At 49.9% G+C, this 24,079-nt stretch overlaps 1 protein-coding gene across 8 annotated transcripts in view; it reads left to right on the top strand.

Moving 5' to 3' along the window:
- SZT2 (SZT2 subunit of KICSTOR complex) overlaps window positions 1–24,079 on the top strand; it is a 2,035,845-nt gene that overhangs the window by 1,615,973 nt on the left and 395,793 nt on the right. For all 8 annotated transcript variants that reach the window (XM_069642429.1, XM_069642432.1, XM_069642427.1 and 5 more), the window contains one exon: window positions 13,587–13,717. In XM_069642429.1, the coding sequence (XP_069498530.1) occupies window positions 13,587–13,717 (131 nt within the window). The remainder of the gene's footprint in view (window positions 1–13,586; window positions 13,718–24,079) is intronic.

Here is a 24,079-nt window from a genome sequence, read left to right as displayed (position 1 = left end):
CATCAAGTGTCAAGGCACGCAGTAGCAATAATTACGGTGAATTATCCATCGAGGAGCCGGCGTCCAGGCCATTCAGATAACTATTAAAGGCAGTCCAAATGTTTTTTGGCCGGGACCGTGCCGGGAGGGTGCTAATGTATTCCTCCTCGCAGTTCCGAGACCAGGTCAATAAGTTCAGCCATTTCTGGAAGGTAGGAGGGGCAGAGCACTTCCAGTCCTGTAAGACACATTTTTTGCCAATTACACAGCACACATTTAACAATTTAGCAGCCCCTCTGGCTCCCTCATCCCCCCAAACCCTAAACAGTACACCCAGTGGGTCAGGCTCGATGACAGTATCACAGATTTCTGACAAAGTTTTCAGGATTTCCTCCCAGAATGGGGTTAGCCGCGGGCATTCCCAGAACATGTGTAAGTGGCCCGCATCCTCCGCGCCACAGCGAGGACATAACCGTGGGTCAGAGCGGGCGAACTTGGAGAGCCTGCGCGGGGTGTAGTAGAGCCTGTTCAGCAGTTTATACTGTATAGTGCGGTATCGGAAATTCAGGGAGACCCTATTAGTGTGAGAGCACATTTTCCCCCACAGCTGGTCCGTGAGTTCTACCTCCAGTTTGGAGGCCCAATCATCCCGCACCCTAGAGAGCTTCGGTGTGGCAGTTGTGAGAAGGAGTTTGTATAATGATACCACCCTGTGGGCCCCACCCAAGTTAGCGATGTATAAAATCCCAGGGGAGTCGGGGGGGCTCGTGGGGAAACTCTGGCCACGTGTCGCGGAATGCAGTGCGGAGTCTGTAATATTGCAGCAGTTCCATTGGTGAACCCGAGTGACCCGGTTTCCAAGTCTGTGGTGTTATGAATATCCCATCCCGGTAGAAGTCGGTTAGGGCCAGGTAACCCAGGGACTGCCAATGTCGTGCCAAGACCATGTCATTTGTGGGTTCTAATCCGGGGAACTGCCAGGCGGGGAGCCACTTGTAGTATGGGCGTTCTTCAACGCCTGCAGCAAATATCCACCTCCAGGCTGATATGGTGGTTTGGACTGGGTCTATGGGCGAGTCTGGCTCATATTGTTGATGTAGGATCAAGGTCATTATATTGGTGCCAGAAGCTGCAAGGGCTTCTAGCCTGACATGCTGGCGAGGGGGAGGCCCAGGGTACCAGTAGGTGGCAAACGGCGCCTGCGCGGCGATCCAGTACCGCATCAGGTCAGGAGCAGTAAACCCGCCTTTCTCGTAGGGAAGAGTCATGGCAGCCCATTTTTTTCGCACCGCACCAGAATGCCACAGGAACTGAGCGCACAGCTTGTGTAGATCTGCAAAGTACTTCTTGCCGGGCCATATGGGGACATTCGTGAATGTGTACAGCAGTTTGGGGAGTAAAATAATTTTAACCAGTGATAATCTACCCGCCAATGACAACGGAAGAGAGCGCCAGCGCAGTATCTTGGACTCCGCCAGTTCTGCCGCGGCCAGGTAATTGTTAGTTAAGAGAGCTTCTTTGGTCAAGGACACCTGAATTCCCAGGTATTTTTTTTTTAAAGGTTTTTTATTATTTTGAAAACAAATAAACAATACAAACCAAACTTGCAGCATTATTTACAAACAGTCCTGTTATTAACACTCTCCAAGCCATCAGGTTACCCACTTCTTCTTCCCCGCACTTGCTACATGCCTCCTGCCACACTACCGTTTCAGCCTCCGCCCATTTTTGCAAATCCCGCCACCATACCTCACCCCATGGCTTGTGGCACTGCTTCCAGCCCATGGCAATCCTTCTTTTAGCAAGCACATATGCCAGGTCCCTCAGTTTTCCAACATGTTTAGTGTTCCGTGGTCTGGGAAACCCTCCCAATAGGCAGGCCCAGGCCGTATCTATGTTGAGCGTGACCCCTTTATCCACTAGTTTCCGTGCCACTTCCGCCCAAAAAAGCTTCAATCACTGGGCAAGACCAGAACATGTGTGTCATATCAGCATCTTCTTCATCGCATTTTGGGCATGATTGTCTTCCTGCGTTTACAAACTTAGATATTCTCTTCGGGGTCATATAGGCTCTATGCGTTATGTATAACTGTATCTGCTGCAATCTGGCGTTTCTGGACACCTTCTTGTGGTATCCCATAGCACGTTCCCACATCCCATCGGTCATCTGTGCCCCCACCTCCGCTTCCCAGTCCAGCCTCAAATGAGACAAATCCTTCCCCACCCGGGTCCTCACCATCTCGTTCAGTCTAGAGATCTCGTCCCCTCCTTCTGATATGTCATATATTGTTCCCATTAGGACGTCTGGCTCCTCCGCCAGTACAGTCTCTGGCCAGGTTTTACGAATAATCTGCACTAGCCTAAGATACGTGACATATTGGCCTCTGTGCAAACCTGCCTCTTCTCCCATTTCTTCGAAATCTTTAATGATCCCCTCTTGCCATACATCTCCCAATGTGACCAGCCCGACCGATTCCCAATAGGTCCTAATTATCATTCTGAGTTGGTCGTCTCCCCCAGCTAAGGCGACTAGCGGTACCTGTGGGGAACACGGGTACGGGTTCTCCATCAGTCGGCATGCTCTGCGCCACATCTTCCACCCAAGCAACATCATACCCGGGCGTTCTTTCATTTCAAGTCTAGGCACCCAGATAATCTCCTTTAGGTAAAAAGGGGTGCAGTCCTGCCCAAACAGCCTAAATTCAGGAGTTACCTCACCAGAAAGCCATTTGGTTACATATTGCAACTGACTTGCTACATAATAGGCCTCAAAATTTGGCAGCTTAATGCCCCCTCTATCATGGAAGTTCTGTAGCTTCCATAGCGCCACTCTATTGTGAGTGCCATGCCACAGGAAGTCCCTGCACACGCTATTCAGTTTGACAAAAAACTTTTTGGGTATCAAGTATGGTATATTACTGAAGAAATGTAACAGCCTGGGCAGGACCACCATTTTGAGCATCGCCCCCCCCGTCCCATCATCGCCAGCGGCAACTTCTCCCAAAACTTCATACTTGTTCGGATTTTTTTCACAGCCACCTCGGTATTATGCAAGTGTTCCACCTCCACCGTATGATACACATCTATTCCGAGGTAGTGGAAGGAATCAGCCGCCCAAGGTACGGACAAAACTGGCAACCGCTCCAGAGGGATTCCTATGTAGCTCCCCAATGGGAACATGCTCGATTTTTGGGGGTTCACCGCTATGCCGGACAGTTCTGCATACCTTTCCATAACCTCTAGAATATACTGAAGATTTTCCTCCGGATATTTCAAGTATAGTAGTAAATCGTCAGCATAGAAGGATATTAGGTGTTTCTCTCCCCTACCTCAGTACCAACCATGTCATATTGTTGTCTGAGGTACACTGCCAGGGGCTCCAGGGCTAGAATGTATAACATCGGGGACCAGGGGCACCCTTGTCTGGTGCCTCTGCTGAGTTGCCATATCTCCGATATCACCGATCCTGTGCGCACCCTGGCCAGTGGTTCACTGTATAGTAATTGTGCCCACCTAACATAACCTAACCCTATCGACGCGTGCCACAACCTCCGGAACCCCAACAAGGTTGCTCAGTCCTCCGGGGCGTTAGACATCGCAGTTATAGGTATCACAGAAGACTAATGTACATCCCACCACTGTTGTCGTAAACCAGATGCGAGACAAAGTCCCCTCAGATGCGGATGCCCCAATGTTACGCGGTCTGCCAATCCGCCTCTACCTTTTACTGTAACACTTTTCCAATCCCCAACAAACCCCCCCCCTCTCACTGCCCACCCCCAACTTGTAGTGTAGTTCTTCCTCCCCCCAAAGCTGGGGAAACAGAAGATGACGAAGGACAACATCCAACGGGGATGTGCCCCTGCCATGGCCTAACTGGGGCCAGCCATCAAAAACACCCAACCGAATATTAACATTGTCATTGCAGTGGGGTGTGCTGTTGCCGTGAGGACGGCCGCTTAAGCATCGTGTAGGACAGCAACAGCCGTCCGGTGCAGGTTCTGCGGTAAGCGGATCTTGTGTCAGGTCCCAAGGTCAGCTGGCCATTGAACGTAGGATGGGAACTGAGGAGTACTAAGTAGTCATGTTCAGTTCCAAGCACTGAAGGCGCACAGAGATCAGTGTCCAAAGTACCAGTGGTGAGCCTGGGGCCAGATGGCTATAGATGGGGCCAAGCGTGGTAAGCTTTCAGTAGATTATTGCTAGTTACACATGTACACTGATGAGGAAAAGGGGGGTTTTGCTAGATAGGTTAATTAGGTCCCATTAGGACACGGCGCATTGGATCAGCCTCCATCGGCGTGTCCATCATCTGGATCATGGAGAGGGATGTGTGCTTCAATAAATTTCACTGCCTCGTCAGGCACAGTAAAAAAATATAATTTGCCACTGTATGTGATTTTAAGACGTGCGGGGAACAGAATGGCGTATGGAACATTGCGCTCCCTGAGCAGCTTCTTGACCTCGAGGAATTGGCGCCTCTCCTGCTGTACAGCTATTGAAAAGTCTGGGAAAATCCTAATGGTATTGACCTCAAATCGTAGCTCACCCTTCTCACGTGCCAGGCGGAGGATAAGGTCTCTGTCACGGTAGTTTAGAATTCTGGCGATGATGGGCCTTGGAATGTCCCCTGGTTTGGGGCGCGGTGAGAGGGCCCGATGGGCGCGCTCCACTGTAAAGTAGGGCGAGAGGGCCGGATTGCCGAGGAGATCTTTGAGCAATGTTTCAATGGCGTCTTCCATGCGCTCTTTCAGGGACACAGATGATTCGCAGGTTATTTCTACGAGAGCACGATTCTAAGTCGTCGCACTTGGCTTTCACACTTTTCATGTCACGTGATAGAGAGGTGACCATGTTCTGCAAGGCTAAAATGTCATCTTCGTTTGTCGAGATTCTGCTCTCCGCGTCAGTGATTCTGGTGGCCGCCTGGTCCACTCGTGTTTTCAGGGAGGCCACATTGGCGTTAATGTCATCCAGTTTCTCGTGGAACGAGGCAAAGTTTTTAGCCATGGTTTCCATGAGTGTAGTTAGATCGGGGGCAGTTGCACAGGAATGAGGGACCGGACTGGTTCCTCCTGTAAGGATGATGTGTGGGCGGATTCCATCCGCGGGACAGATTTGGTAAATTTGTCCATGGCTCCCCCTTTCGAGTTCCCTCTGGATTTGTTGGGCATTGCCGGTAGAATTTCCAATAAGGCGAGGTGCACAGTTGGAGCTGATAAAGCAGGACGGAGGTGCAGGGCTCAGATCGAAGGGAGGTGGGAGACGCTGCGCTTGTGGCAGTGGAATGTTAATGGAGGCCAAACACTCAGCTGGTCAAATGGCCCCCCAGTTCTAAGTGCCTCGTGCAAAGGGGGAAACCCAGGTACAGTCAGGAGCTCCAAGCAAGGAGGCGCTGGCGTGTCCAGCAGCCAGGGTCCACAGAGGCCCCCACGGGCGCAGGTGATCCGGGTGTAGCGCCCCCTTCCAGAGCGCAGGCAAGGGCTCCTGGCCTCTCAGGAAGCAAGACTAGGTGATGGAGGCCACAAGTGACTCGGCTCGGGGCCTCCCCACCCCCGCTCCTCACCTGGGCGTTGGTGTCCGGATCGGGAGCTGCAGATATCAGGTGGGCAACCAGGCTCCTGCCCAGTCAACCCGCAGCCCAGTGAGGACAGGGCCCCAGCATCGCCACGAGGGAGAGCAGCAGTTTTTTCCCCGGGGGGGTGTGGAGTATGCGCTGCAGTACCATTGTGAAGGAGAGGTGTGGGGGCGCGCTCCAGCACAGGCCCCCCACGGTGATCACCGGTGCGGTGGTGCACCGCAGGGAGGGGCGGCCGGAGCCGATGGCAGAGGCCCCCTCGCAGGGGGGGCGCAAGGTGGGTGCCACAGAGCTGGTGTGTCGATGAGGAGTGGGGGTGCGCTCCCGCAGCGGCCGCCCGCGCTACAGCGTACCCCAGGGGGGCGGCCGCAGGTGATGTCAGATTCACCCCCCAGGGGGGGACTGGTGTAGGCCGTGAGCTGGAGAGCCCCAGGCAGTGATCAGGGGGCGCGGGTCCCGCGCCCAGCAGATCCGGCAGGGAGGAGGAGGCGGGAGCCGGGCGCGCGCGAAGGCCCCAACAGGAGACCGCCAGCTGGCAGAGACGCTCGATTCGTCTGGTTCCCGGGACCGTTTCAGGCCGGGATTGCTGTGGCACATGCAGAAAGGTCGCCCAAGTAAATCCAAGAAGTATTGGGCTGCAAGGATATTTAATACTGCAGTTGATGGCGGATTTCGGCCGGAGCCCCACGGAGCTCAAGGACTAGGCAGCCATCTTGGGCTGCTCAACAGCGCCTCCCCCGCCAGTGTTTATGATTAATAAGAGTCATAAAGTTGGATACATTTCAGATAAGTGACTTAACCCAATCCCAACACACTAGGTAAGGTCTAGGGAGGGATCCTTGACCTAGGTTACACCACCAAAGTTCAGGTAAAAGGGAGTTTGTGTCAGCACTTTACACCCATGTGACGCTATGAGAGGCAGGAGGGAACAGCAACAGGTATGTAGCCTTTCCCCACTGGTTCAGAGCTCTCCAGAGACCACTTGTGGAGGTTCCAGATTCCGTTGCGGGCTTCTTCTGTCTTGGTCCCTTTCGAGAGGGTCACTGTACTTAGATATCGGTTCCAGAAAGCTTCCAGTAGAACACCCAAACAAGGAAAGGTGAATTCTTCTGTAGTACAGACGGCCATACGACACCGCTAGGACACAAAGATTACATGTTTCAATGGAGGTCACCATGGTCGGGTGGCGACAGGTGATCTTCCAGTGACGAACACAGGAGCAGGTGCAGCACACCTTCCCTTTGTTTATTTATTTGTATGTCGCACCCAACCCGGAGGTAACTGGGCATCTTTCGCAAGTAGGTTAAAGGTTTACTTTCAACATAGTTACAGTAGATTCAAATATAGAACAGATACAGTGAATTGTACAAGGTAAACAGTCGAGAGGACGGAACTTCTTGTCTCTCGGTCTAGACCTTCGTGTGAGACTGCTGAAAATGTAGACTCAGACAATTTATGGCACAAGCTGAAGATCTGCAAAGGTCCAAGGCTCTGCTTGGAATAGTGACAGCTACAGCGAGGTAGAGAGATTACCAGTCCACCCATAAATCCAGGGACCCTTCCAAATGCCCAGCCAGCATCGATCCTCAAGCATGGGTCAAAACTGGTTGTTCCAACCAGTCCAGGGGTTAAAGCACCAACAAAGGCCTTCTTGAGATCCAGACAGAGGAGCAGGGCTTCACCTGGACAGCACTGGAGTCAATGCTGGTCAGCTGCAGGTGTTGTCCTTGTGTCATCAACAGGCTGCACTTCTTCATAGAGGTCCTAGCGATGATCTGCTAATCTGATGAATAGTTGCAGGAGTGTTCCTTTTATCCAAGATGTAGACTGTGTAAGGGAGTCATAGTATCAAACTGTACGACCAACACAAGTGATCACAGTTCAAGGGTGTATATTGAACTTCAACTGGGTTTGAAAAACGCCTATCTAATCCTGTCACACTCACCTGTGTCTCCGCAGGAGCGATGGATGAGCCTCCCTTGACCCGGAGTCTTCACTTTCCCTGTTTCACCCGGAGGAATATCTTGATCTTTAGTAGGATGTGCACTCCATCCTGCATTTTCAGGGGCGTGATTCACTCATGTGATTGGTGCCAATGTCTGTAGGCTGAGTTCAGATGCCAAACGCTGTTTTATGCCTTCACCGCAAGGCCGAGAGTTCAAGGCGCCTGTTTATTCACTGGCTAGAAAGTCCTTCCCACAAGTGAACGTTGCACAGAGAATGTTGAGTGTCCAAAATTGTCTATATTGTCTTTGTTTGCCGGTATATTTGTGGGTGAGTAGCGCTGCGTGTAGAAGCTAGCTGCTGGTAGGTTTGCACAGCGCCTTCAATTCGAAATTATGTGGTATTAGCGCCTCGAGTCTGGGTTCAGCGCTACTGGAGACTTGGTGGCTAGGTAAGTTTGCACGGAGGCTTTTGGTAAGTATGCACCGCGTAGAGAGAGAGCGCGCAGTGAAATAAGTGTCCGAGTAATTGGAGCGAGCGCAATGAATAATGTCTCTTCTTTCTTGTGCACTCGTGCAACTAACCTGGATTCCAGCATCGCGGGAAGATTCGGTGAGTATGTGCAGCGTTACTGATGTGCACGTGTTAACGCTGTTCTTCTTTGTTCTTACAGGTGCCGGTGTAGAAGTCACCTCTTGACTGGAGATAGCTGCAGCGTGGGGTAAAAACCAGGTAAGCTGAATGATCCGGAACGGGTAAGCAGAAGTAGGAGGATCCAGAGCAGGTAAGCAGAAACAGGATGATCCGGAGCAGGTAAGCAGATGCTGGCTGATCCAGAGCACGGCAAGTGTGTTGCTGATACAGCTCACCGTAAGCAACACAAAGCACTGGAAGAATCTTGGGTGTGGCTTATATAGCCAGCCACACCCAAACACTAGAGAGCTCATGAGTTATCATGCACTTCTTGTTTGGCAACAGGAAGTGGTAGCCAGGAAGTTACTACAAACACTAGGAAGGAATGAAAGGAGGGATTTCTTATGGGTTCTTTATGTGCCTATGCCAGGCCTGCCGAGCCTCCACCCAGCTTGCCCCAACTACCTGCCTGATACCCATGACAAATCCTAAATCTAAAGATGCGAGCAAGCTACGACCATCAAATAATAACAAAGTCCTAGTGGTGTCTTGTCAAAATAAAAGGACCTATACTAATAAACCTATTAGCAATCATTACTTCTAAATACAAATAGAGTCGGAAACAATGTTATGCAAAAGAAAAGTGTTCAAGAAATGATATGCCAGGATATTCAAGCCGTGGGTTTCCCTTCCCCACGTTTTGAGCAGGAGACAAGATTTTCACCTATACAACTTCTCGGGTGATTTACTGTTCACCCCAGATCAAACCCACTTTAACACAAAACCTTCAATTTGTCTCCCTCTGCCAGGCTTGGACCAAATTCATGTACATTTCCAAACGTTCTTTATTTCATCAAAATCAAAGACTTTCAATTGTGCGTGGGATTTTTCTTGATACGTTGCAGGACCACTTCATTTCACATGTATTCGTTCTCTTTCAATTGACCTCCATCTGCATGGCTTGGACCAAATGTATCTACTGTTATTATTTATCAGCTAGATACATTACTGAGACCTTCGATTGAGCACCCAGGCGCTGCTGGCCCACTCCATCAAGGTATTGTAGCTTGCTTTAAAGTTCAATTACTCATTAACAGTTTATCTTCATTTGCGTCTCTTATCACACGCATTTTAACTATGTTCGTTCCAGTGCTCATCATACAGTGTTGCTGCTTGCAACCTTGGCTTCAACACAGACCAGTCTTGTATCGGTCTCCCCAACTCACTGGCTGTGTTGTTTTCACTGAAGCATCTTTGTTCTTGGAGCCAAGGACAGTACCACAGTGGCTGGTGATTCTCCCCGCCTTGATTATTGACGCGGAAGGGCCCTGGGTATCTCTGACACACGATGCAGGATTCTTCTGCCTGGTTTCTGGTTTTACGCGTTCTCTCGAGGTTTCTGGAAAGTAACGGTTCCTTATTGAAAGGTAAAGTGAATTTCCCACCTAGCGATCTCCTTCGGTTTTGCCGCCTTTCCTATCTTGCTCAGCTGCTTTCTCGTGTGCTTTGCCTCGCTCAGTGTGTGCTCTCGTGCTCTGCCTTTTATCCGTGTGGGGAAGTGTAATGAAAGCCAGGTGTGAGTGATTGTAGATAATTGCCTGACCTCACCTGACCATAGTATTGGGACATGTCGATTAAACGGCTCGGTTGTTAGTCTGTTTTCCCTTAGAGCAAGGCTGTCAGTGAGAAAGTGTTCATGTTGTAAAAGGGGCGGGGGCTGAGTTCCTAAATATCCTACCGGGTAGGATGGGGTAAATGTTTTACAGGGAAGGGGATGCTGCGTCTTACCATCCGGTGTCCCACTCCCCGCAGACCCCTGACCAGGTGATCTCCCGCACTGGTCCACCCCCAAGGACTGGTTCCAAAAGCGATGGTCGTGTCCTGGCTACCTGGTTGACAGATCCACGGGAACATTCCTGCTAATCCCTGTCATTCCGCTGGTTCTCAGGAGGCTGCGCCATATTGATTTTGATCGCTCCGGCACAGACAACATGGTACCTACAGTTGCTGGACATGTCCATCTGCTCTGCCTGGCAGCACCCGCAAAGAATGAATCTGCTCCCCCAGATAGAGGGGGCCAGGTCCTCCATCTGAACCTCAGCAGCCTGAACCTTCATGCTTGGCTACTGAGAGGTTGAGATACAAGAAATGAGATTTGTCGGACGACATCCTGGATGTACTGCTATTAGCTTGGAGACCGGCTTCAATGTCTATTTATGCCTGCAGGTGGCACACACTTTCGGCTTGGTACTGGGAGAGGGATCTGGACCCTTTATCCCCTGTTTTGTTTTTTTTGTTATCTTTAGCCCAGTCGGGCCAGCAGATTGGCTCTGTAAAGGTGATGTTACGAGTGAGACCCTCCCTTTCTTCCAAAGGTGGTCTCAGATTTCCATCGCTCTAAAAAGATCCATCTTCCTGTGTTTTTTCATTATATCCATTGGCTAGACCCGGTGCAAGCTCTCAGCTATGTCTCTCTGACGTGGGTCATCGGGGAAAGAAGGCCAGCGTCTTGTTGGTTATGCAGGTGCGCGTGCTGGCAGGCTGTGAACAAACAGACCCAGTCAAGGCAGATCATTCTCCCCTTATTGGAATGCTATGATCTGGCTATTAGTTTGTTGAGAGCTGAAAGAGCATAATGATGGGGTTTGGCACTAGGTAACTCTGATTCTTCTTGCAGCATTAAGGGGCCAGGGAACCTACAAGTGACTGTTTCACTATCAACGTTAGAAAATGCTTTAGTAGGAGCGTCTGCAGTATTTACAGTAAAAAAAGTGATCCCAAAGACTATACCGGGGTTGCACCCTTAACGTTGACTGGGAGTTGGTGGTCAGCAGGCAGTATCTCGGAGACATCACATCCCTAGAAGCATGGATGGCGGTTGGTGCTGGGAGCTGAGTGCAGGTTGGTGCCGGGAGCTCGGTGCATGTCGAGGCTCCGTCCAATAATGGTGACGTCGGCATGCTCCGTTGGGTATCAGTGATGTTTGTCTGCTGAGAGAATGCCAAAGCGGGCGTTCCCGGAGACTGGAACAATGGCTTGTACTGCAATGTGAGAGAGTTTGGAGTAAAGGACCCTTCAACGTGCTCAAAGCGTCCACCGGAACAGTTGGATGTACGCAACTGTGTATTACAAAGAATTCTAGAACAAGAACTTTGCAATGCGCCTATAACGTCAGTGTTGTGGTGGGATTAAGAGATTTCAGGTATACGATCGGATCGTCAAGTATGGCACGTTGCGATCTCCTCGTGTTGGACTACAAACTGACCCGTGAATTTCAGCAATTTGTTTCTTTTCTTTTGACAGTTGGTGTTCGATTCCATTCTTCTGTATCCTGGAGTAAGATTCTGACAGTAATGTATTGCCTTATTGCCAACAGTTTGCCATTTTATGGGTGTTACCGTAACAAACTGTATTACTGCAATGCTTTCAGTAATATCACATTTTGTAGATTGTTAGATTATGGTGATGTTGTTCAGGTGGAACTTGGTGGATGTGTTTTGGGGGAAGGTGGTTCCCGGCTGATTGGTGCCAAAAGAGATGGCATGTTGTGAGACATGTTGGATGTTTTAGGTTAGTGACGCCATGTGTGGTGGCAATCTGGGATGCATGTGAGGTGCAAAAAGGATTGGTGATTTGTGTGGTGCTGGAAGATGTTTTCATGCTTGGATAACTAAGTGATTTGCTGAACTTCAAAACAAATAACCTTACATTTTTCCCACAGGTACATGACCATGATGGACTCTGCAGGCTTAAATGTTGGACTCTAGTATGGCGCTGCTTAAACTTTGTTTACCATGTTTAATGCTCTATTTGTCTATCTAGTTTGTGGTGGTTTAATGTGTGTGGTTAATGGTTGAGGTCAGCATGGAGCATATTATTGCTCAGGTCAGGTGCCAAGAGGTGGAGCATGTGGTTGCGCAGGTCTGGTGCCAATGGGTGCGAGGGTTGTGGATGCCCTGTTGTAAGGTGCCAATGGTTAATAGGATGTGCGGGCCCGACTATTGTGGTACCAAATTTTAGGAGGGTTTATGCCCTTATATTCTGGTGCCAGGTGGTGAGTGGGATGCATTTGCCTCTAGTTGTGTGCCTATTGGCGGTATGTGGTTGAAGACAGTTTGGTTGGTGCCAAATGTGGAGTGGAGCTGTGTGGTTTGCTTCAGGTGGTCAGTGGGGTTTGGAACCCTGTTTTGTGTTTTGGCACAACTAGTTGTTGGTGGACTAAGTTGGATGGATATAGGTGTGATGCTTAGTATGTTTTGGGTTTGGCGCTGGGTGGTGGGCTGGTTCCCTTGTGTGAGTTCTATAGTAGGCCAGCTATAGTACTGTTGTTGGTGCATGCGGTGACATAGCTATGTGGTTAGATATTTTAGAGTGCTCTGGAAGGGAAAAGCTTTGTTGCTTCGAGGGGTTTGATTGGTAGGTGTTTTCAGAAGGATAGACTTGGGTTTATGGTTGTTACAAATGTTGAGTGGCGATTTTATTACTTCTGTTTCTTCCTCTGTGTGTATTATATAAGGGGGGGATGTGTTGTGGTCTACTTGAGCTGTTTGTAACCTGGGTGTGTCTGAGCATGGAGTGTTGGGTCCTTGTTGGAATGTTATGAATGCTATGATGCAAGGTTCCTGAGGATTCCACCAGTGTCAGTTGGGATTCGGAGCTTGAGCACGGGGGGGGGGGGGGGGGGCGTGGATGCTTCATGCTTCTCTAGCTATGAACTTGTCTTTAATATACTGTACATACACCTAATGTACCTTTGTTGTGAACCCACTAAAGCTGTCTGTCACTTGGGGCTCTGGCGTCATTTGTTCCACCGGAAAGGTTAAATACAACAGTATGCTTTGTATTTTAAATTGTTAAAGGCTGAATTTTGTTTATTTAACATATAACTATAAAAAAGTAGATTTGATTTCGTGGAAGAGGAGCATCCAAAAGTGCTGATGAGTTCCATGTTCTATCCTCCGCCACAATGATTTCTGGATTCAGTACTCCTGAAAGTGAAGAGAGAATGAAGGCTTGCCAGCTGGTTGTCCAGCATTTATGGAATGATCAAAAGTGGTACTTCCTACTTGCAACCATGGGTGTGAGGGGCTAGGGGGAGAGACTGGGGCCCTCCCAACTCTCTCATTCCAACACTTGAGCATGGCTCACTCTGGTAAACACTCTGGTAGGCCTCCTGACCCATGTTGAGAATGATCCCCTTGTGCAGAGTCCACTGCCACACCACATTCACTTTATCGGCTAAGTGTTAGCTCACAACCTGATGTCACGTTGTACAATGTCTTTCTGCAGCCATGTAGTCACAGCACACTTTAAACTGTTAAACGATCAAGTGTCTACCCTGCCATGCTGTCACATGTCGGTCTGCCTCACTGCATCTCTTTCGCTTGTCTGCACGCACTAACTCTCACCTTTCGTGTTTTTATTTCATGGAAAAAATTTTTTGTTTGAACAGCCCACAAAGGATTCCAGCGTTTTGAGGCTATGGAACCAAGCTCTTCAGACAGGGTGCTGGATCCACTCACCTCTGGAAAGGATGTGGTCCCACGCCAGCGCTTCCTCATTATACACATCATCGACAAAAAGGTAACACCCCCTCACCCCCTTCATTTGTGAAAGATTGCTGCTGACACATGCCCAAGTCTGTTACAAATAAAGCAATCTGAGTTAGGACAAGATGTAATGCTCGCATGCTTTAGTTCTAATGGATATCTTCCTTCCACAGATTCCTCATCATTGAAATAGCTCCAGCCTCATCTCACTCAGGAAAAATCTTTAAATAGCCGCAAAGCGGCACTTATATGTGTCCAAGATCAGCTTTGTCACATTGTCCTGGGCATCATTGGTCCAGAATATGAATTGGCTATTAGGGATATACCCATACCTTAGTTTTACTGCATGCCACAGACACTACTCTCGTAACATTGTCCTACTGTTTGTTTTTCACCAAATCTCCTATTTCAGTGGATTGCATTATCCCGCAGAATCCTCATCTGATAGATGTCCTTTCAGCATCAGCTGCTCAGAAACCTCCTCAACCCCACCAGTCCTCGAGACACAACGTTGGCCATATATATATTACTCACTGCGCCCCGTGCCTCTGTTGCATTTTTCAATGCACTCGGAATCCTTTTTTTCCAGAACGGTTCTCTTCAGTTCGAAGATTTTTGTTTGATTTTCATCCACAAGTCGGGCCTCAAAGGGTTGGGATTTAAGAGCTGTCAGGACTGCGGCTCGAAGATGTCCGTCACGGGCCCGCATGGTATCTGCATGTGATGTGTCGGGAAGGAACTCGATGTTGAGCAAATGAACCCCAAGTCTATTAGGGAACAGTAGGTGAAGGTAGTGCTCGGAAGGCCTCCATCGAAGTCCCTGGTGCGTTGGACCTTCAAGTCGGCGGGCCATGACACCGAAGGCCCTACACCCAAAAAGTAGGACGTGTATCGCAAGAAGACTTTTAGGGAGAATTCTCATCTTCTGGCTAATTTCCCTTACCTATAGAGTCCCCCAGCCGCTTTGCTGGATTTGAAGGGTTTGTTTTTTTCTCCTGCTAAAAGTGAGACTCTTTTTCCCACTCTTAGGCATTTTTGCCATGTGTGTTCTAGGTTATTTTTGTGTTTAATGCCTATGGAGTTTCTCTCCCCTCCATAGGAACCATCTTTATTCACCTGTTACACAGCACCCTCTGTGCAGTGACACAGGGGTGTCGTAGCGACCCCCAAACATAGACTGCATACCCTGGGACTGACTACTGTCTCCCAGGGCATGTAAAGTCCCAATTGACTTTACTAGTCAATTTTTATGAACTAAACCAGTACAAACCATCTGACTATGGAGGTACTGGAAAGGGATAATAGTTTTTCCCTTATGTTCATTTTCGAGAGGGTACCGTACAGTCCCTCTCTCAAAAGTTTCTGGCTGGTGGCAGTGGTTACTACCAAAAATATTCAACCGCAAATATTTTCTTATGTGATTTTCCCATTGTTCGAGGCTACCACTTTTTCTGACAACCTCTAACATACCGCCAGTGTATTTTAATATTAACTTTACTCTGGTAGGTTTTATTTGCCAGAACTTTAATATAACTTCTTTCTCGTGTCTTTCTCTAAACTCCTAACCCAGGTCGGGGATCCTTTTGTTTGTCCGTTTGGCGGGCTTCTGCCGAGAAGCCCTCCTTTCGGCGCCACTGAGTCTGGGGTGGGTCCATTGTGTGGGAGGGGGGAGTAGGACCCCTGGACAGGGTTGCCTCAGCAACCCATTTCACACTCTATCCTGATAGGCTGGAGGGTCTCCCGCCAAGATGATCACTCCACTGTGTGAGTGACAGCTAGGCTGTATGAATGGGGATCTTTTTGCATAAAAGCAGAGTCCTGAGGACTGGAAGAGCAAGACGTTGCCACTGGAACTAAGAAGCCGAAGAGGAGAGAAGCCAAAGACATCTGCAAAGACTGAACCACCGGTGAAGCCCTGCTGCAGTGTCTCACCACTTTTCTCCACACGACGAGAGAAGATCTTCATCTGCAAGAGCCTTCTTCCCTTGAGCTGGTGGGGACAACCAGTTTGCCAATCGCCTTCCGGGACCTGCCTTGGTCGAATCTCCCTGCAGGAACTACCAGGAACAACCGCCACCGCAGGAGCCACTTCTTCATTTAAAGGTACATTGTTCCGCCAGGCCGCCCTTTCTTCGCGGTAGCACTAAAGGTGTTTTAAATCCTTTACCTACCTGTTGGGTTGGCCGCCACTCTCTCTTAACATTGTCTTTTCACTTTCTGCATCCACCTTTTCAAAATCGTTAACCAAAGACTTGACTGCAGCTACAAAAACATTTTGCTCCTGGGCCCTTGCCCTGTACCACTGACTCTGGCACAGGCCTATTGACTCTGGCTACATTTGTCAGACCTGCCTTCTTTAGATTGATTTTCATCTAGAACTGTGTGGTGCACATATTTCTTATAACTACCCCTTTCTTCCCATTTTTAAACCTTGTGAAATGCCATTTTGCTAAATTTTCATTTAAGTATTGCCTATACTGATGCACTGTCTTGCTTAAACTGGTCCACAAACTTATGGGAAGTGTTGCTTGGGTTGTAGGAAACTATTTCCATATAACTTGTGCTTTCCCTCCCTTGCAAGGAATTGTTTGAGAATCCCTTGTGTGTGGTTTTCACTGTGCCATTTTGCTCAGTTTTCACTCTGGTTCATTTGGTCTACAATTTAACTTGGGAGTGTGTATATTTTTCCTTTGCCTTAATTTAACTTGCTTGATGACAGTGATACATGTGTTTTATTAGAAGTGTATAAAATAAATATATAACTACTTTTTAATACAAAGCTTTGGTCAGTGTTTCCTTGTGCCATAGTACTGTAGGCCTATTCTGTAAACCCTGAATATTGCTCATCTCCCTCTTGAGATAAGTCTGACTGCTCAGCTACAGCTACCAACTAAATCTTTGTGGTACAGACTGATACCAAAGGGGATTTATTGCTCTCACCTGTAGTCTTAATCTAATGTAGTGCTCCCTAAGGGAACTGCACAGGATTCTGCCTAACAAAGGCGAAAAAGAGATCGCACTGTCAAAGGAGGTTTTACCATTCATCATCGTCATCCACCCATAAAAAGAAGGCACCATTGGCACAGACGTGACTCAGATTCTTCAAAGGAAGCGGGGTAATGGTCCAGCTTTTCCAAAACACCACAGCGGGTCTGGCAGCAATTGCACCCGGTGGTTCTGGCACAACGGTGGACCGCGTCAGGTCCTTACGCCCTCAAGCTCGACCTTGACTTTCGTAAAGTCGACATCCTAGCCAGTGGCCTCCCAGGCATCAGCACTGAGACACCTCATGGGAACTATCCTGTCAAAGTCAAATTTGGCACCAATGGTCGAGCATTCCTTTGCCCCCGGGTCGTGATCAGAATTCTTCGACTCAATGAGGTGAATTTACTACGAGGAAGGGGGATCCGGGAGCCAATGAGCGGGGCGGTCTGGCACTGATTTCTTCATGGGCCAGGCCGATTTACTGGCCCTGGCTAACGGCCTGCATGATGCAAGTGGACTGGACACCTCTCCTGAGCTTAACTTGCTGCGATCATCCCCCTATGGACATCCCAGTCTCCAGTACAGCAGGACAGTGGAGAAAATCATCCTGGGCATGGGTTTGGGTCCCAGTACTTCGTCGCCATCCAGTACATTCTCAGGGTGTCAAGGTCGGTGATCAAAGTCCTTTCTTGGTGGACCAGCAGAGAGAGCATGATGGCAGGGGTACCCTCTTGGCCAGTTTTGCCCCAATCCAGGGTGATGACGGATTAGTCCCTAAAGGGTTGTTGTGCTCACTGCATTGATCTGCATGTAAGTTGCCCTTCGACCCCAGTGGAACGCTGGTGGCACATCAACAGACTGAAGTTGGGGCCGGTCTAGTTACCCCTGATTGTTTTTGTGCCTTTACCCAGGGGGAAACACACCCTTATTCTGACAGACAACACTGTGGCCGTGTACTACTTCAACAAGCAGGTGGTGTGCGGTCCCTGCTCCTATGCAGGGAGGTATTGCAGTTATGGTTCGGGTGGCTGGAGAACCAGATCCGCACTTCGGCTGCCCATCTGACGGGAGCGGAGTACAGGCTTGTGGATGGTCTGAGCAGCCAGAGCACAGTCTCACACGAGTGTAAAGCGTGCCAGGAAGTTCTCAAAACATTCTTCGCTCTGTGGGGTGCCCCGGTAGTGGATCTATTTGCTATGAGGACCAGCGTGTAAACAGGTCTGCTCAAGGGAAATCCCAGTGAAGGGTACACTAGGGGATGTGTTTCTGGTGGAGTGGATCTTTGCCCTCCACTATGCTTTTTCGCTGATATCCACCCTCCTGTGGATTCTCAGGAGCTTGGGGAGGTTTCGAGCCACCATAATCTTGATCGTCCCGGGCTGGGAGAGGAGAACATGGTACTTGGAGCTCCAGGACTCGACTATCCAGCCGGACCTCTTATCCCAGTCATAAAGTTGGGTGCTTCACCCGAATCCAGAGTGCCCCAACCTACAAGCATGGCTCTTCAGAGGTTGAGGTATGATAACTAGAACCTCTCGGAAGAGAATTTACTTGAGGTGTTACTTGCTGCATACAGACCATCTACCAGATCTCTGTATGGTTGCAGATGGAGAAGACTTGAGGCGTGGGCCAAGGAATGCAGGATAGGTCCTATCACTTGTCCCAGTACTTCAGTAATGAAGTTCCTTAAAGTACTGGCATTCACAGGCCTACATGTTGGCACAGTCAAAGGCTACATGGTGGATTTTCTGTTTTTAAGAGGTATCTGGATCAACTATCTTTCTTCGCGTTCCCGATTATGACCCAGTTCCTGAAGGGCCTTGTAAATAAGTTTCTGCCTACCCCATTTTCGGTTCCGGACTAGGACCCTAACTTTGTTCTTGATGGCGGCTCCATTGAGCCCATATACTCATGTTCTGTCAGGCTACTTACCTTGAAAACTGCCTTCCTGGTGGCAATCACGTCGGCCAGGCGTGTCAGTGAGCTACAGGCTATCCTGTAAGCCATCTTTCTTCTGTTTCAAAGAGAAGGTCTCACTCAAGGTGCAGCCTGGAATCCTGCCTAAAGTGGTCTCTCAATTCCACGTGTCCCAGAACATCAACTTTCCAGTGTTTACCCTCATGCGCACCCTTCCAAGGATGAGTAGAGGCTGCATAGGTTGGACCCTAAGAGGGCTCTCAGCTTATATGTGGCAATGACAGATGAATTTAGATGCAATGACCAACTCTTTGTGGCCTTCCCTATGTCCAGAAAGGATATGAATGCGTCAAAACAGACAATCTCTAGGTGGATAACTCTGTGCATTGCAGAGTCATACCAGATATTGGGGAAATATCTTCCAGCAGGCATCAGGGCACCTTAATCCAGGGGATATGGCGGCATCTTCTGTTTTGCAAAGGGGTGTTGCAGAAAAGGATATTTGCTGAGTGGCAATTAATGTGGTCACCGCTATACACATTCACCAACTGCTACTGCCTACCCTAGTGCGGATTGCAGATGCTCGTTTTGGCTGGGGGTTTTGCAGAGCTTACTTGTTACTTGTTCAAAGAATTTGGTCCTGCCTTCGTGCTCTATACTGCTTTGGGAGACTATCCGATGAGGAATCTACAGGGGAAAAAACAATCCATTGAAGGAGAAATTAGTTACCGGTAATGCTCTTTCAATGGATTGCCTTTCTCCTGCAGATTCCTCATCAGATAGGTATTCAATCCAGCAGCAGCTGCTCGGAAAACCTTTCGACAGGGTGCTAGTGCACCTTGACTCGGCTATCTATCCGTCTTGTCTGGATGCTGCAGACTTTGACTCCGGACGCAGCATCGGTCATCGTACATATACTGCATCACCACGCCCCTGTACCTCAGTTCCTTATTGCCATACGCTGAGCACGCCGCTCATGGAACAGCTCCCTCACAAGAATGTTTTAAACCGAGTTCATCGTTGGTTCAATGCGATCTCGATACCACCAAGGTGTCTGGCTTAGAGCACTGCAAGGAATGCAGTTCCAAAATGTCCATCATGGACCCACACAGCATCTGCGTGTGGTGTCTCGGTGTCGATCACGTCACTGAGGACTGTGGTTCTTGTAGGAAGAACCCAAAATCGCTCCAGGAGAGTGCTGCGAAACTCGCGGAAGGCCAACGCCATCTAAATCTCCAACCCTGCTCGACTGTCCGGCAGATCCCGATGCAGAGCGGCCTACTCCTGAAAAAGGGGATAGGCATCTGAAGAAGTCAAAGAAGAGGTCACACTCTGAGTCATTCCTCTTCCTCTTACTCCCATAAAAAGAAAAGTCATCATTGACACAGGCACAGATCCGACTCATCGGATGAACCCTGTAAGTCGTCAGCGTGGCCTCCTTCCAGGGGGCGAGTGGGAGGCTTTCAAGGAGAAGAGGCTTGATATATCTCATAAAGCAGCCGGGGGTCCGTTGATCCCTCGAAGCAGCAGGCTCTGGTGGCTCCGGTGGTGCCCGATAACCTTGGCCCCTAGCTGACCACCATGATACTGTTGTCGTCAAAGCCCCCGGGCTCTGCGCCGAATGTGGCTATTATGGCCTCAGGAACATCGGTATCAATGCTGATAGCCAAACATTCATACATGCCGCAGTTGAGTTTTTTGACACAATGGTGACAATTTTTGACGACTGTGGCGACGAGATGTGTGGCTTCGACCCTGCATGTGCAGGTGCTGGAGGCAGAGACATTTTCTCTGACCAACCAGATTTAGCCGCCTTAGCTGAGGGCCTCCATGATGCCAGTGGCCTGGACACCTCTCCTGGCGCAGCTGGCTCACCCTTATTGGCATGCAAATGCCAAGTACCGTGCCACAGTGGTTAGGGTGGTGGATACTCTAGGTTGGAGTGCGCCAGCCAGTCCTTTGTCAGGTTAGGATCTCACAGACGTTCTGGAGGAAGTACCCTCTATGGAGAGGACCATGCCATTTAATGTAACTATTGCTGATCCCATCACCCCCTTATGGCAGAGGCCATGCATCATTCCCCCTGTGAATTTCAACTTTTCATAGAAGTATAGGCCAGCAAGGGAAGACCCAGTGTATCTCTCCACTCATCCAACGCCAGTGGGTTTAGTGGTGCAGGCGGCCACTGTTAAACCTAGGTCAGCCGTGTCCACATCTATACTTCCTACAGATAGGGAAGGAAAGAAGGTTGACGCCCTTGCCAAGAAGGTGTTCTCTTCGGGCAGCATGACCCTTAGGGAGGTCAAAAGCATCCTGCGAGTTGCAAAATACACGTTTGGCTTGTGGAGGGCTATCTGAGAAACCGCTCAGTACATTCCCGAAGTGAGATGCAGGAGGGCTTCCAGAGTATTGTGAATGGTAATAAGGTGGGCCCGGCACTCGTTGCAGATGGGCCTGGACATCGCGGACTGCGTCGGAAGATCTATGGGTGTCAGCGACTGTCTTGAGGAGACAGGCTCATCTTAACATGTCTGGGTTCTCATCCAAAACAAATGACTGGATGTTGTCTTTGATGGCGGGAATCTGTTCGGCCCTAAAGCCGAAAATTCCTTAGAGAAATTTAAGGACTCAAAGCTTGCCGCCAAGTCTCTGAGCCTAGCTGTCCAGAAGCCGGATAAACCCGCCTTTTGGCTTCAACTTAAGGGGAAAAGGATACAGACGTTAAGTTCCCTTTGGCAGAATGACTCCGCTCCCGCAACCCAGTCTGAGGGAGAGGTGTTTCCCATGCTCCGGAAGGGGCAGCAGAGCCTTTCAAGGGCCAGCAGACAACAACAGCAGCGGCAGCTCTGCCCTCAAAGCCACTTTGATTTCTCCACCCGTGTTTCCCCGGATGGAGGACAGGTAGGCGAGCACTGGCCTCTAAAGCGGGAGATTACCTTTGATGCCTGGGCACTCCAGCTTGTCCAATGTCTGTCTGTCTTTCTTAGAATGGCCACGGGACAGACCACCCCCTCCTCCTCAGCAACTGAAACCGGAGCTCCAGGAAGAGCTGCAAGCCCTGCTTTTAAAGGGTGCCGTGGAAGAGGTACCTCCCGAGCAGAAAGGATTGAGCTGGTATTCCTGGTATTTGCTGGTACCCAAGAAAGGGGGAGGACTCTTGGACCACAGGGCCTTAAACAAGGTCCTGAGAAATGACAAGTTCAAGATGGTGAGAAATGATCCACGCTCTCTGGCTTTAGGACTAGGGTCATTCCGTGGGTTCTCAGGAGGTTGAGGAGATTTCGGGCAACTCTGGTCTTGATCACCCCAGATTGGGTGCGGAGAAAGTGGTACATGGAGATTCTGGACCTTCAACTATACTTGCAGGTGGAGAAGATCCATAGGCTAGACCTGAAGATGGCTCATGGCTTTTATGTAGCTAGAACGGCGGAATTTAGAAAAATTGACCAAATGTTCGTAGCCTTATCATTGGCAAGAAAAGGTTTGGCTGTCTCCTAGCAATCCATTTCGAGGGGATTGGGTCCTCCGACGTATTCCATATCTATGACAAGTAATCACCACAGCTGTGCTGCTTTGGAAAATGTTCTGCGTCAATGACGTTGATACGCTGTCCTCGAGGGTCTCCTTCGAGCCGACATCACCGGATGTTATAAGTAGGACGCATGACGCCCGTAGCCTCAGTTCTGTTTTTTCTGCGAACGTGTTTGCTTCGGAGATCGCGGCGCGCCTCAGTTCTTCTGAGTTCTGTTCTTTCGGTTCTTCGAACCTGTTCGTTGTGAAGATTTCCATGATGTCTTTGTCTTCTTCCACCCCGTGGCCAGGTTTTAAGAAGTGTTGGGACTGCGGGTCCAAGATGTCATTGACGGATTTGCATGACGCCTGCCTCTGGTGCGTCGGTGAGGACCACGACATGGATGACTGTGTAGACTGCCAGTCACTTACATCGAAGGCCTTGCAGGAGCATAAGAAGAAGCTTTCTGTAGGTAAGGTGGCCAAGCCCCGGAAGTCGAGATCCACTGGGCTTTCGACTGACGATTCGACATGCGACTCTCCACATCGTTGGCATAAGTCCGGTGGGTCTCGTTCCGGGAGTAGGTCTAGCCATTCCTCTGCCTCTTCAAGGCACTCAGGGAAGCGCCGGCATCGGTCGCCTTCCCCGTCCACGTCCCGTCTGCGGGTAGCTTGTCCCAACAAGCATTGCACTCCTGCGGAACGGGATTAATTTCGGCAGGAGATGATGGTGATTTTTCAGTCGCAGGGCTCGGTCCATCCGCGCCGTCGAAAGACACCGGCTGTGACTGTGCTAGAGATGCCACTCGCACACCTTCGGGCTCGAGCGGTCGTCGCAATCCCTGGGCACATTCGAGGTCCCGGTCCTACAAGGATGGTCGCTCTAGACATGCCCGTCCAGGTCCCAGTTCTCGATGCCCTTGAGACCATCGGAGCCTGTGAGGTCTTCGAAGAAGACATCGACGCCTTCGGCGCTGAGGTCACGAAGGACTCTCTGAAGACTCCGCCTCTGAGGAAGCCGTCAACGCCATCGGCGCCCAGGCTGTCGAAGGACACGCTTGGGGCTCTGCCATCGAGGACTGTGTCGAAGCCGTCGGCGCCATGCTCGACGTTGACGCCGATTCCATCGACGCCTTTCGAGGCTGCTTTGTCGGAGGTACCCCGTGGCACAGCGGAACCCCCTAGAAAGGCTCTGGCCAAGGCTAAAAATGTCTGTTCTCTTTTTCTGTGCCCTCATTCCAGCCTCTGGATTATATTTCTGAGGTGGATGAGGGGTCTGAGGAAGATATGGTTCCTGAGGAGGTACCTGACGAGATTTTGTCTGGTTATAGCCAGATTGAAGACCTGTGTCAGTCGTTGCACAACGACAGTGGTCAGGACACCTCTCCGGAGGTGGAGTTCTGTGGGCCTGAGCCTGGCACCCATGCCGAGTCCTCGTACCGGCACCTTATGTCGAGGGTCGCGGAATACTTGGGGTGGTCTGCGCCACCAGTGGATTTTCTGCAGGAAGACCTGACCGATATCCTCGACCAAGGTCCACCAACTGACCCGGTACTGCCATTCCATATGGCCTTGCAAGGAAGGGTGGCAGCAGCTTGGACTGCTCGGGAGAGTCTCCCGGCAGTGAGTAAGTCTTTGCCGGCCGTGAAAATACTTCCCAGCCAATAGCGACCCCTGCTACTTAACCACGCACCCCACTCCGGAGAGTTTTGTGGTGCAGGCGGCTACGGCCCCAGCAAAGCAGGCGTCGTACCCTATCATCCCTCCTGATAGGGACGACAAGAGTTTTGATGGCTGGGCGAAGAAAGTGTTTTCTTCAGGGGGTATGGCTTTACAGGCAGCCAACTCGTGTATGCCTTGTCACGTTTCACGCACACTCTGTGGAACTGTATTTCGTTAGTGGCTGAACATATTCCCGAAGGGGAGGAATGGGATGATTTTCTTGCTATTGTGCAGGATGGCAAGGATGCCATGTGTGAGTCCG

This window comes from Ambystoma mexicanum, chromosome 1q (assembly GCF_040938575.1).
Source record: "Ambystoma mexicanum isolate Mex_15411 chromosome 1q, UKY_AmexF1_1, whole genome shotgun sequence".
NCBI classification, from domain to species: Eukaryota; Metazoa; Chordata; class Amphibia; order Caudata; family Ambystomatidae; genus Ambystoma; species Ambystoma mexicanum.
This window is presented reverse-complemented; position numbering and strand designations above follow the sequence as displayed.